The sequence below is a fragment of the Podarcis erhardii genome (genome assembly GCF_964252035.2).
Source record: "Podarcis erhardii genome assembly, chromosome: 14".
Lineage (NCBI taxonomy): Eukaryota > Metazoa > Chordata > Lepidosauria > Squamata > Lacertidae > Podarcis > Podarcis erhardii.
This window is the reverse complement of record NC_138503.1, coordinates 46,981,817-46,995,805: the sequence shown is the minus strand read 5'-3', so window position 1 is coordinate 46,995,805 and position 13,989 is coordinate 46,981,817. Positions and strand designations below refer to the sequence as shown.

The following is a 13,989-nucleotide window of genomic DNA, read 5'->3' as shown; positions in this document are numbered from 1 at the left end:
CATGGGTCAATCGTAGCCGGTCAAGGGGTCCAACTTGGCCCATTAAGCCATTTCCCCCAAATCATGCCCACCCACCATTTAACTGATGTCACTGGTGATGGTAGCTGATGGGCTGGAGGACAGGGTTTAATCCTGCATCTGCTGTGCAGCCCTGTTTCCAGTAAAGGGACAGGATCACACAGCCTTGTTGTTGTTTACTCGTTAAGTCGTGTCCGACTCTTCGTGACCCCATGGACCAGAGCATGCCAGGCACTCCTGTCTTCCACTGCCTCCCACAGTTTGGTCAAACTCATGTTGGTAGCTTCAAGAACACTGTACAACCACCTCATCCCCTTCTCCTTGTGCCCTCCATATTTCCCAACATCAGGGTCTTTTCCAGGGAGTCTTCTCTTCTCATGAGGTGGCCAAAGTATTGGAGCCTCAGCTTCAGGATCTGTCCTTCCAGTGAGCACTCAGGGCTGATTTCCTTCAGAACGGATAGGTTTGATCTTCTTGCAGTCCATGGGACTCTCAAGAGTCTCCTCCAGCACCATAATTCAAAAGCATCAATTCTTCGGGGATCAGCCTTCTTTATGGTCCAGCTCTCACTTCCATACATCACTACTGGGAAAACCATAGCTTTTACTATACGGACCTTTGTTGGCAAGGTGATGTCTCTGCTTTTTAAGATGCTGTCTAGGTTTGTCATTGCTTTTCTCCCAGCCCAGGCAGCAGTATTTCATCTGCAGGGCTCACCAGTGAACAGACGTCAGCAAGTTAGTCCACTGTGGGATGTAATGTGAGGATACCCAGAGCTTACAGGGTTAACAGCTCAAGGGAAATGATGTCCTGTTACGGGGGGGGGGGTGTTTGCATCTTTGTTATGTGAACGTTTTTACTTTCTGTTTTGGCTGTGACAGGAGAAGCATCATGCCTGGTTGTTGTTTTGCTGCTGTACAATAAAGCTTCGTAGAATGGAAGCAGCTGTTGTACGAGAGTTTTACTGCATGGCTAAGACTCCTTCCACACAGGCACCGCTGCGCAAGATACTCTGCTGTAGCCAGGAGAAGCAGGTTGGCACAATTGAAGCGGACTAGACGCCACAACAGTCCCGCTGTTCGCAGCCTTGACGGACTCTCAACGGAACATGTAATCCACTGGGAGCAGTCAAGTTCAGCATTCCTTGTTTTGCTAGAGTGGTCATGTTGGTTCAGTCAGCTGAACTTCCTGTTCCTCCTGGCCTGGAGCATCCTTTCTTGCATGTGACTGGTAGGTGGGTGAGACCTTTCCAGACCTGGTAAAAGGCCAAGTCAAGCAGCCACTTCTTCCCTCTCTCTGATCTTCTTTTTCAAACTTCCTGATTCTCCTGGACTGGACTGCTGGCTGCCAGCCAAGCAGTCCCCCAGGTTATCTCCCATATGGGGTAAACCTGTTTGTACATGTTTGTAACTTTAAACCTAAAAACCTGCCTTCAGGGATCACACTGTGCTCTGCCTGATCGTGAGGAGAAACTACTTTTTGTTACTTATGAATAAGACTGTTGTGTCTTCATTCTTTTAGGAGGGCTCCAAGGGGTCTTACCAGGAATAATAGGACATATCTCAATCTGGGCAAACCAGATTGAATTGTTTGTTGTCTCATGAGAGTTTGCAGCCAGCTTTGTGCTGCATAAAAGGGGGAATGCGCTCTGCTATATAAAGAAACTTGCTAGCGCGAGTTACGAAGGGTATTAAGAATCAATATATCCTCTCCTGCCACCCTCAACATTCCCACATCCACACGGTCACCCCAGAGTCAAATGAAGCACAGGATGACACACACAAGAGCTTTCCAAATAATGCAATCACCCCGCGCTGAGAGGCCATTTGAGGATGAAGAAGTTGACCGGCTTCAAAACAACAAGCAACCTCTCCTTGGAACAGAGATGACTGAGTAATAGCTATCAAGGCTATTTGCAAGCTAATAGCTATCTATAGTCTGCCGTGACCCTGTTCTTCAAAGCTCAGTAGGCTTTGGATTGTTAAGCAGAACGTCTGATATTTCTCTCTCTCTCTCTCTCTCTCTCTCTCTCTCTCTCTCTCTCTCTCTCTCATGTCATGCCAGGCAAAGCATAATTTTCCCCATATTCCCACCATTCCCCATTCCCTCGGCTACATCCCCTCTCCACTCCAAAGGAAACAGTGGGAACACTGCACTGGGAATGCTTTGCAGAAAAGGTTCAGACTGGTTGGGGGGGAGGAAAGAAAGGATGATTTATGATGCCGATGGCTGCAATCCTCAGCACCACAGTTTACCCTCCAGGTAGGAAGCAGGCTCAGCCTCCAACATTATCATAAATGACATTTCTCCCAGAGGAATGAATGGGCAGTTTGATGGGGCACTTGTTACAAAGAGGGCAGAATTGGAATCTCCCATCTGATTCCAGTGGTCTGGTTGTGGTTGACAGGACAGTATCTCGGCAGACTTGGTGGACGTGCTGTGCTCCCCAGGCTTCCATGATGAAATATTTAAGCCTTCTGTCAATTTCTCCAGTTTAGGAAGACTGGAGCTTCGTGCTCAGAAGGTGCTGTTGCCCATAGGAACTAAGGCCCATTGGGTAGAAGGCAGGGAGGCCAACAGCAGGTGGCGCCAGAGCCAATGAAAGGCACTGCCAACTCCTCCTAGTTTCTCCTCCTTCTGAATACTACAAGGGCAACATTGTTTTGACAAGCTTTTCCACCTGGGTGAAAAGATCTCTGTCTTAGCTGTTCATAGAATCATAGAATCATAGAATCATAGAATCATAGAGTTGGAAGAGACCACAAGGGCCATCGAGTCCAACCCCCTGCCAAGCAGGAAACACCATCAGAGCACTCCTGACATATGGTTGTCAAGCCTCTGCTTAAAGACCTCCAAAGAAGGAGACTCCATCACACTCCTTGGCAGCAAATTCCACTGTCAAACAGCTCTTACTGTCAGGAAGTTCTTCCTAATGTTTAGGTGGAATCTTTTTTCTTGTAGTTTGGAACCATTGCTCCGTGTCCGCTTCTCTGGAGCAGCAGAAAACAACCTTTCTCCCTCCTCTATGTGACATCCTTTTATATATTTGAACATGGCTATCATATCACCCCTTAACCTCCTCTTCTCCAGGCTAAACATGCCCAGCTCCCTTAGCCGTTCCTCATAAGGCATCGTTTCCAGGCCTTTGACCATTTTGGTTGCCCTCCTCTGGACACGTTCCAGTTTGTCAGTGTCCTTCTTGAACTGTGGTGCCCAGAACTGGACACAGTACTCCAGGTGAGGTCTGACCAGAGCAGAATACAGTGGCACTATTACTTCCCTTGATCTAGATGCTATACTCATATTGATGCAGCCCAGAATTGCATTGGCTTTTTTAGCTGCCGCATCACACTGTTGGCTCATGTCAAGTTTGTGGTCAACCAAGACTCCTAGATCCTTTTCACATGTACTGCTCTCAAGCCAGGTGTCACCCATCTTGTATTTGTGCCTCTCATTTTTTTTGCCCAAGTGCAATACTTTACATTTCTCCCTGTTAAAATTCATCTTGTTTTTTTTGTTTTCATTTCGTGTTGTTCTTCAATCTGCCTTCCTCATTTATTTTGGACTGTTTTTAAAGATATTTTAAGGTGCTTTTATGGTGTTTAGAAATCACCCTGACATACATGCAAAAGGTGATACATAAATACATGAAGAATAAGCTTATGAAAAGAGGAAGCTGAACTATGCTCATCATCCTGAAATGAAAAGCAGAACTTTACAAATGAATTATATTTTAGGTGGCTCAGGGAACTTTGTTATGGGGTGGCCTAATAATTTGGTAAATTATTATTATTGTTATTATTAATCATCATCATAATTGATAGATAATGGTTATAATCAACTAATAGCAATTAATGTTAATAATTAATAATAATAATAATAATAAATAATAATGTTAATAATTTAATAACATTAATTCTTAATTCTTAATACTTTAGTAGTGGTGGTATCCTGGTTTTTTCAGCACCTACTGAGGATGTTCCTTTTTCAAGAATCCTCTTGCATGGATATTTCTTATCCTAGTCTCTTTCTGTATCAGATCTGAAATGGTTTCCTTAATTGTTTTTATTGAGAATTTTTCTACTGATGCTTTAATTGCTGATCGCTCTGGGTTATTGGATGGGAGGCAATGCATAAACGAAATGAAAAGAATGAATAATAATAATAAGAAGAAGAAGTTTGGATTTGATATCCCGCTTTATCACTACCCTAAGGAGTCTCAAAGCGGCTAACAATCTCCTTTCCCTTCCTCCCCCACAACAAACACTCTGTGAGGTGAGTGGGGCTGAGAGACTTCAGAGAAGTGTGACTAGCCCAAGCTGCATGTGGAGGAGTGGGGAATCAAACCCGGTTCCCCAGATTACGAGTCCACCACTCTTAACCACTACACCACACTGGCTCCTCTTGCCCCTCTTGCAAGAACACTTCGAGCAGGAAAGAAAAGTCCTTCTGACTTACCATCACCGACAAATTGCAGCAATGCAAGATCGATGGCCCTTTTCCACGGCGAACCCTTCTGGAGAGCGATCCCATAGCCCGTCGTGGCAAAGATGTAGCCACTGCCGATGGTCACCAGCTTGCACCCCTCATCCCGCCCGGCCTTGTAGTTCAGCACCGCTGCATCATAGATGAAAGCATCCAACTTCCTGAAATAAAAAGTGGTGTTTTACAAGACACATTCAAGACAGCAGGCAAGTGAGCTCACGATTGTCCGCCTTGGCGTTGGTGGCCTAGCGGCACTCAGAAGGATTCTCCAGCAAGGTTAAGAGGCTTCTGCACTTTCAAACAATGACCAGGAGAGAAAAGAATAATCTTACAAATTTAAGGAGTTAACTGCCATGGGTTACAGTAGGGCTGCCACCTTTGTTCTGGCAAAATACAAAATACAGGACAGGGAAGGGGCTGAAGAGACTTCAAAGAAATCCACCGCAATCTATTGCTGTCTAACAGGATGGCCCCTCTGGAATTTGTCACACACACACAAACAAACAAACACACACATTTATAAATCTCCTTCTGCCTGTCTACCCAAAGCTTAAATACACATTATTTCACACACGCTTTCTCATATATATATATATATATATATATATATATATATATATTACAATTTAAAGTACTCATTTATACATCCTTAAGATATCAATGACTTCCCTTCTTCTCTTTCCATGGTTCATTTTACATATCATAAATCCCTGCATATTTTACAGAAACTATACCATTTAGTCTTCCATTATTACAACCATCATAACTTATTTACACTGTTGAATTTATCTTAATGCTGCCAGCGTTTTCAGCTGTACACAGTTATTTTCCATATACTCAATAAACGTTTTCCAGTCTTCTCTAAACGTATGTTCTTCTTGTTCTCTTATTCTATATATTAAGTCTTCAAGCTCAGCATATTCCATCAGTTTAAGTTGCCATTCTTCTTTAGTTGGAACCTCGCTCATTTTCTGTTTTGGGGCTAACAAAACATGGGCCGCAGTAGTGGCATACATAAATAAATAACCTTTTTTGACAACTGGGAATTTCAGTCTTGAAGGGGGGGAGGGAGGGAGGGATATTGTACCCAATATACTGTAGTCAATCAGAAATTATTTCAAGTATGCCATTCTATGATTAAATCCATCTTTCTGACACAACCTTATCGTGTAATGGTCATCATAATAATATTATCAGCCCAAAATAATAAAATGAAATAAAGCGCCAGGTGGATTATAGAAAAAGAAGGTAGAAATTCAATCCTCTTTGAGACAGTGGAAGGCCTTTCTGAGGCTATCATATGTAACCGTGTAAAGGATCTGTTTTTAAAATAGACACGGAAATCTTCTTTCAAGGTTCACAGTCCCTGCCCTCATTATTTCTACTTTTCAAGAGAAGCAAGGGGGGCGGGCGGAGAGTGAACATGCTGTGGAACGTTTAAAATAAAAAATTAGTCAGGGCAGTTCCACTTTACAAAAAGAAGGTGGCGAAAAGACAATTGCTACATAGGTCACTGCTTTATGCAGAGTCAGAAACATGGTCCATACAGTTCATAATAATAATAATAATAATAATAATAATAATAATAATTTATTATTTGTACCCCACCCATCTGGCTGGGTTTCCCCAGCCACTCTGGGCGGCTTCCACAGAGACCAAAAATACACTAAAATGTCACACATTAAAAACTTCCCTGAACAGGGCTGCCTTCAGATGTTTTCTGAATGTCAGGTAGTTGTTTATTTCCTTGACATCTGATGGGAGGGCATTCCACAGGGCGGGCACCACTACCGAGAAGGCCCTCTGCCTGGTTCCCTGTAGCTTTGCTTCTCACAAGGAGGGAACCATCAGAAGGCCCTCGGCGCTGGACCTCAGTGTCCGAGCAGAACGATGAGGGTGGAGACACTCCTTCAGGTATACTGGGCCGAGGCCGTTTAGGGCTTTAAAGCTCGGAAATGTACTGGGAGCCAATGTAGGTCTTTCAGGACTGGTGTTATGTGGTCTCGGCAGCTGCTCCCAGTCACCAGTCCAGCTGCAGCATTCTGGATTAGTTGTAGTTTCCGGGTCACCTTCAAAGGTAGCCCCACACAGAGCACATTGCAGTAGTCCAAGCGGGAGATAACCAGAGCATGCACCACTCTGGCAAGACAGTCTGCAAGCAGGTAGGGTCTCAGCCTGAGTACCAGGTGGAGTTGGTAGTTCAGTAATGTCTTCACTGACTGGCAGGGGTTCACCAGGCTTTCAGGAGAGGGTCTATCTCAGCTCTTTTGCATGCAAAGCAGGTGCTCTCCCACTCAGCTACCCCAAATACATAGGTGGTGACTCATAGCTGTGGACAACACATAGGCAACTGCGCTATACAGAGTCAGGTGGCTAGTGCATCTAGCTCAGTATTGAACCTGGGACCTTCTGCCTGCAAGACAGATGCTCTACCATTGATCTACAGCCCTTTTCCCATTTACAGTGGTACCTCAGGTTAAGTACTTAATTCGTTCCGGAGGGCCGTACTTAACCTGAAACTGTTCTTAACCTGAAGCACCACTTTAGCTAATGGGGCCTCCTGCTGCTGCTGCGCCGCCGGAGCAAGATTTCTGTTCTCATCCTGAAGCAAAGTTCTTAACCTGAAGCACTATTTCTGGGTTAGCAGAGTCTGTAACCTGAAGTGTATGTAACCTGAAGCGTATGTAACCCAAGGTACCACTGTATTCCAAATAAAGCAGCTGCTTCTGCGTGAACACACACACACACACACACACACACACACACACACAATGGGAATAGCCTTGCTTGATAAAATCAGCAGGGACAACAACAGCTGGCGTGTGTGGCTGCTACTTTTGCTATAAGAGTAATCCAAAGTTCTGCACCGAGGACTCTGCAACCTGCAGGAAGAACTGAAGCACAGTAGGAGGGGGTCACACTTTCAATCTCTGGCACGGACAGCTGGAGGCAGGGAAGGAGCCCAGTTAAAAATCCTGAGCTGTTGTCCGTCATTGCAGACCATGGGTAGGCAAACTAAGGCCCGGAGGCCAGATCCGGCCCAATCGCCTTCTAAATCTGGCCCACGGACGGTCTGGGAATCTGCGTGTTTTTACATGAGTAGAATGTGTCCTTTTATTTAAAATGCATCTGTGGGTTATTTGTGGGGCATAGGAATTAATTCATTTCCCCCCTTCAAAATATTGTCTGGCCCCCCAGAAGGTCTGAGGGGCAGTGGACTGGCCCCCTGCTGAAAAGGTTTGCTGATCCCTGTTAGACAATACTGAACTGCATGGAAGAAGAAGAAGAAGAGGAGGAGGAGGAGCAGGAGGAGGAGGAGGAGTTTGGATTTGACATTCCGCTTTATCACTACGCGAAGGAGTCTCAAAGCGGCTAACAATCTCCTTTCCCTTCCTCCCCCACAACAAACACTCTGTGAGGTGAGTGAGGCTGAGAGACTTCATAGAAGTGTGACTAGCCCAAGGTCACCCAGCAGCTGCATGTGGAGGAGCGGGGAATCGAACCCGGTTCCCCAGATTATGAGTGTACTGCTCCTAACCACTACACCACACTGGCTCATGTGGTCTGATTCATTGTTGGTCTGATTCATCAGAAGGCAGCTTCCTGTGTTACTATGTAAATGAAGCAGGCACGATGGCACACCTATGCTTAGTTCGCATAACGAACACAAGTGAGAAGCTGGGACAATTCCTCCAAATGCATTAGAAGAACAGAGGCAGAAGAAAGTGTTGCTTTCAGGATCTGTCATGAATGATGAAGGCTAGAAGTGCCCTGGTTTTTCTTCAGATGGAGAGCATAACATGAGTAACCAGGCCAGCAGACAGACCTTAATTTTACTGCATGCAGTGCACTTAAATAAAATGTAATGAAAATGATGTATAGGTGGTATTTAACACCAGTTAAATTGGCTAAAATGTACAGAACAAAAAAATGAATGCTGGAAATGTAAGGAAAAGGAAGGTACTTTTTATCATACGTGGAGGACATGTAAAGACGTAAAAGCTTTCTGGGAAATGATATATAATGAGTTAAAGAAAATATTCAAAAACACCCTTGTTAAAAAAACACAGAAGCTTTCTTATTGGGTATAGTGGGTAAAGAGATACCGAGACAAGATTAAAAACTTGTTCTTATATGCAACAACTGCGGCAAGAACTTTGTTAGCCCCAAAATGGAAGCAACATGAAGTACCAACAAAAGAAGAGTGGCAGATGAAACTGATGAGAAGAATCCAGAACCAGTGAGATCAGGCATTCCAAAAAGACCAGAATAAATTTATATTACAGTATATTTGAAAGACAACTGTAAGCAGTTAACATCACTAGCAGGGTTAGTTGAAGAGTTGTAAGATGACGTTATTACTTATTCGGGCTGAATAACTTAACACCTTCGGTAATGATATAACAAGAATAGTACGATAGTACGATAATCTTTATTGTCATTGTCCCATACAGAACAACAAAATGGGGGGGGGGGGTTGACATAAGACATTCAAAACCAACAAGCCTGCTATCCCAGCTATCCCAACCTGGTTAGCCCCCTAAAAACTCTGATACCCCATTTTTAAAATACAATATACAGTGGTACCTCGGGTTAAGAACTTAATTCGTTCTGGAGGTCTGTTCTTAACCTGAAACTGTTCTTAACCTGAAGCACCACTTTAGCTAATGGGGCCTCCCGCTGCCGCTGCTGCACGATTTCTGTTCTCATCCTGAAGCAAAGTTCTTAACCTGAGGTAATATTTCTGGGTTAGCGGAGTCTGTAACCTGAAGCGTATGTAACCCGAGGTACCACTGTACTCCCATAGAGACTCCTTAGACTGCGTTTAAAACCAAAATCACATTTGGATAGAAACTGTTTCTCAGGCGGCTAGTCCTAGTCTTTATAACCCTGTACCAGAAGGCAGAATCTGAAAGAGATCATTTCTGAGGTGTGCACTATCCTGCGCTATCTCTGCAGCTTTCTTATAGCACCTGGAAGCATAGATTTGAATAGGAGAGGAAGTGAAATGCAAGAATGCAAAATTTAATTTTGTAAACCATTAGGCAGGAGGGAGGGAAGCCAATAGGCTTAGTTGAGCCACAGAGATATAATAAAGTGATATGATGCTATGTAATGTGATTATATGTAAAACTAATAAAAATTATCATAAAGAGAGAGAGTGCTAACAAGCAGGTTGGTGAGTGGCCTAGGCTGGTCTTCCCATGTTCCCCGTGTCATAATTGCCGCTGCCACCACCTCCACTGACCCATTTATTCACACACACATTCACACGACAGGGTGCTAGAAGCTGGTGGTCTGAGTGGGCGGGTGGAGGATAGGGATTGGCAAGGGGGTTTCAGGGAGGTGGACAAACGGAGCTGAGAATGGATGGGGGGTAGAAGGAGATGGGGGGTTGGAAAGAATGGAGATGCGAGGGGGTGAAAGGTTAGCAAGGGACTGGGACATTGGCAGTGTTGGTGTCCGGCTTTGGGGAATCAGATCTCTCCCACGGTGGCAGCCAAAAATAAGAGAAACAAGAGAAGTTCTTACCAAGCAATTTATTCAATCATACACAGAGAGCGATGAAGGAATGAAGCCTTCCCTAATAATGGCATTGCTCCAAGTAAAGTCCCACCCCATCTTCCCTATTCTACTACATTGGTTAATCTGAGCTTTCTGCCGCTGAGCTCTCTGTTCTACTACCTTCAATGCCCGCCTAGTCCTGGGAGAGGGGGTAGGTCAGGAATGCTCTCCAAGGACACTGAGTCTTTCAGCTGTCACTCCCCTGGTGGGGCTTCTTTTTCTTCCTGCTGTCCCTCTCCCAGTATTTCCCTGCTTCTCCCCTCTGCAGCCTCCGAACTATGCCCTTCTGCAAACCACTGTTCAAAATCTATACTGCCCTCCTGTTCTCGAGAAGGTTCAGCGGAAAAGGGGGGCAGTTCCCACCATTCTTCCTCAGTCCAACCCCTGACAGTTGGTGAGCAACACAAGCAGGAGCAGAGGCCCCTAGTTAAAAAGTCAAACCATTGGTCCACCCAGCTAAACACTGCCTGGCAGCAGCTCTCTGGTGTGTCAGAAAGGGAGTTTCTTCTGGCTGTACCTGAAGATGCCAGATGTTGGTAGTACAAATAATAATAATAATAATAAAATAAAAAAATTCCTTCCAGTAGCACCTTAAAGACCAACTGAGTTAGTTCTAGGTATGAGCTTTCGTGTGCATGCACACTTCTTCAGATACCCAGATACTCAGATACTCACTTCTTCAGATACCCAGATACCCAGATACTTCAGATACTCAGATACTTGGTATCTGAAGAAGTGTGCATGCACACGAAAGCTCATACCTAGAACTAACTCAGTTGGTCTTTAAGGTGCTACTGGAAGGAATTTTTTTATTTTGTTTTGACCATGGCAGACCAACACGGCTACCTATCTGTAATAATAATAATAATAATAATAATAATAATAATAATAATAATAATAATATATTATTATTATTTATACCCCACCCATCTGGCTGGGTTTCCCCAGCCACTCTGGGCAGCTTCCAACAAAGTATTACAATACAGTAGTCTGTTAAACATTAAAAACGTCCCTAAAGAGGGCTGCCTTCAGATGTCTTCTAAAAGTCTGGTAGTTGTTCTTCTCTTTGACATCTGGTGGGAGGGTGTTCCACAGGGCGGGCGCCACTACCAAGAAGGCCCTCTGCCTGGTTCCCTGTAACTTGGCTTCTCGCAGTGAGGGAACCGCCAGAAGGTCCTCTGCGCTGGACCTTTCATCATGCAAAGCAAACATTATCTTCCTGAGTTTCAGAGTCCACTGGCTCCACCTGGAGCTTCTCCATGACCCCTCACCAAAATCCTCTGAGCGTACACAGCACTGCAGCATGGACAGAATCTCCCTGAGAGCAACACTGTCCCCTGAAAATTTATCCCGTTATTACCACTGTTACTTAACTGTGTGTTATCGCCCCTGTTGCCTGAGTAGTGCACAGCCATCCATCACCGTGCTAGGAAATAAGATTTCGCTGACAGGGCTGCGCTGCTTAACTCTCTTTATAAAAAGACTCGTTGAGAGAAAAAGTAGAAACAAATGGCTTCGGCGCTTGATACAATCCCAGGGTTCATTACACGTCTTTCAGGCAAAGTTTTCAAAGTGGGAAATCAACAAGACTAGCAAAAGTCTCTCTCATAAAGATGGAGAGCGGCTGGTGGTGTCACTCGAGGGAGGAGAGGCTGTGGCGGAACACCTGGTTCCAATGTAAATGGTCCCATGAGAGAAAAGGGCATTGTTTCAACACAAGTAGACACACATTCCAGATGTCAGGCACTGGGCGGATGAGGAGGAGTGGTGGAGACCTTCTGTGCTCGGCCTGGGGGTTAACCTGGGGGTTAACACGGTCCACGTCCGGTCCCGAATCCAAGGATTCCACAAGGAGTCAGTCCGACAGGACCAAGGCAGAACACAAAGGCAGGAGACCAGGCTAGGTCAGGCACAGGGTCTCAGGCAGGTTCTAGCAAACAGCAATGTTGCTCCTGCAACCTGGGGCAGGGTCCAACAGCCTTTTAACTTTGTCAGGGTAACGGCCGGTCCTGATCCCCCGGTGACTCACCTCCCTGTTTCACCCGAAGGCGAGCACTCCTCTTGTGAGTACTCAGGTCTCTCCTCTCAGACCTTAGTCTCTGCAGCTCAGGAGATGTCGGTGGGTTACTAGACCCAGAGGCCTCCTCAGCCCCTCCTGACCCAACTGGTAGTGGAGCAGCTGTAAGTGATGGCCCAGCTGAAGGCAACGAGGTAATCCCCACATCTGGAACGAGGGCAGGCTCAGGCCCCTGACTCGGCCCAGCTGGTGCTTCTTGCAGGAGAACCTGTGCAGACTGGAACTCTTCAGAATCAGGCCCTAAACTTGGTTCAGATGCCACCTGAGGCAAAGGATCCAGTGCGGACTGAGACCCCTCTGGTTCCGAGTCTGAGCCTGAGTCCCAGGCCATCACACCTTCACCCCAAGAGGCTTTCAGGCATGAGGAAGATTAAGATAGTGTGGACCTAGGTTCAGGGTGGTGGTGAATGGCACACACCCCAGAAGAAGAAGCAAAGAGTTGGGAAATAATGGGGCATGAGGAACAGGAGCAAGCTAGCAGATGCTCTAGTTCTGAACAGAGACAGGACTCAGAAGTGGTAGGAACAGTACAGCAGACAGTTGATATTATGTCACTTGAAAGTCTGGTTCTCCCAGAACCAGACACTCCCTTCATGTCTCAGACCAGAAAGCCAAACAGTGATGGAAAGATTCCTTTGCTGGCCACCATGGAGTGTAAGGAAGGGTTTGGAAGCTAGGAACTACAGCAAGGGGTGTGGGCACTCTGAGCAATGTCTCGAGACTGAGGGAACATAATTCATGGGTCTCTCTGTGTATTCTGTTCATTTAAATAAAATAACTGGAAGAAGCTCTCCACAGCTCTGGTTTCACTAGGTAGTTGGCCTGTGAGTCGTGACACCAGCCGTGTGAAACCTCTTGAGGGGGTTGTGGAGAATTACCCATGGGGGGTGCATCCTGGGAAGAAAGGGGGTACAGTCTGAGGCAAGGGTATGGCCTGGGGGAGTCCAGAGGGCCAGAAGAAGACATTTGGAGGGCCACCATCAGCTCCCTGGCTTGGGGTCGCCCATCCATGCTCTACTGGGTTGTCTTGGTATATATAAGGACCCTTTATACTGTTGAAGGTTTGGGGTGTTGGTCTGGACAACACCCTGAATCCCTTCCCATTCTTGGGGTCCTGTACCCAGTGATGTTAGAATCTGACAAGAGGAGTTTGTTGAACCAGTCAAACCCTGCTCCCTCTGGAACAGGAGAAAACAAGCTTGCTCCATCTTCCATGTGACAGCCATTCAGATGTTTGAAGATGGCTTTCATATCGCCTCTCAGTTTCCTCTTCTCTGGGCGATACATACCCAGCTCCTTCAACCATTCCTCATATGGCTTGGTTTCCTGACCTAGGATGGGCGTTTCTCACCCCTTCACCTGACTTATAGGAGAACAATAGTGTGTCGTGTGAGCTGAGCTGGATGCAGGTTGGAAAAGCTAGAGACACAGACACATGCTGGATCTGTGCTGGACTAAGGGAGAAGCAAGATGCGTTGGTGTGTTGATGCCATGAGCCCTCCCATCAGGTTGCAAATATGTGCAAATAAAGCCATATATCCTAAAGACCTTTCTCCCATCCACCTCACCTGGCTGGTAGATAGAAGAAAAAATAGCCAGAGTTGTGTGGGTGAGTTTGGCTGATGCTGGAAGCTGGAGACAGAGACATGTCTTGCTCTGTGCTGAACCCAAGCTGGACTTTGGAGCTTCCTTGAAAACCAAATGGGGAAGCAAGATCTGTTGGGGTGCTCCTACCACGAGCCCCTCCACCCTATGCTCAGGTTGAATAGATATGTAAATAAAGCCATATATCCTAAAGACACTACAGTCTCCGCTGACCTTCATTCCAGGGAGACTGAGCCCCA

At 45.8% G+C, this 13,989-nt stretch overlaps 1 protein-coding gene across 2 annotated transcripts in view; it reads right to left on the bottom strand.

Annotated features, from left to right (window-relative positions):
* Positions 1-13,989, bottom strand: part of GRIN2A (glutamate ionotropic receptor NMDA type subunit 2A) — a 232,955-nt gene that overhangs the window by 19,843 nt on the left and 199,123 nt on the right. For both annotated transcript variants that reach the window (XM_081839527.1, XM_081839526.1), the window contains exon 12: positions 4,477-4,664. In XM_081839527.1, coding sequence (XP_081695653.1) covers positions 4,477-4,664 — 188 coding nt within the window. The remainder of the gene's footprint in view (positions 1-4,476; positions 4,665-13,989) is intronic.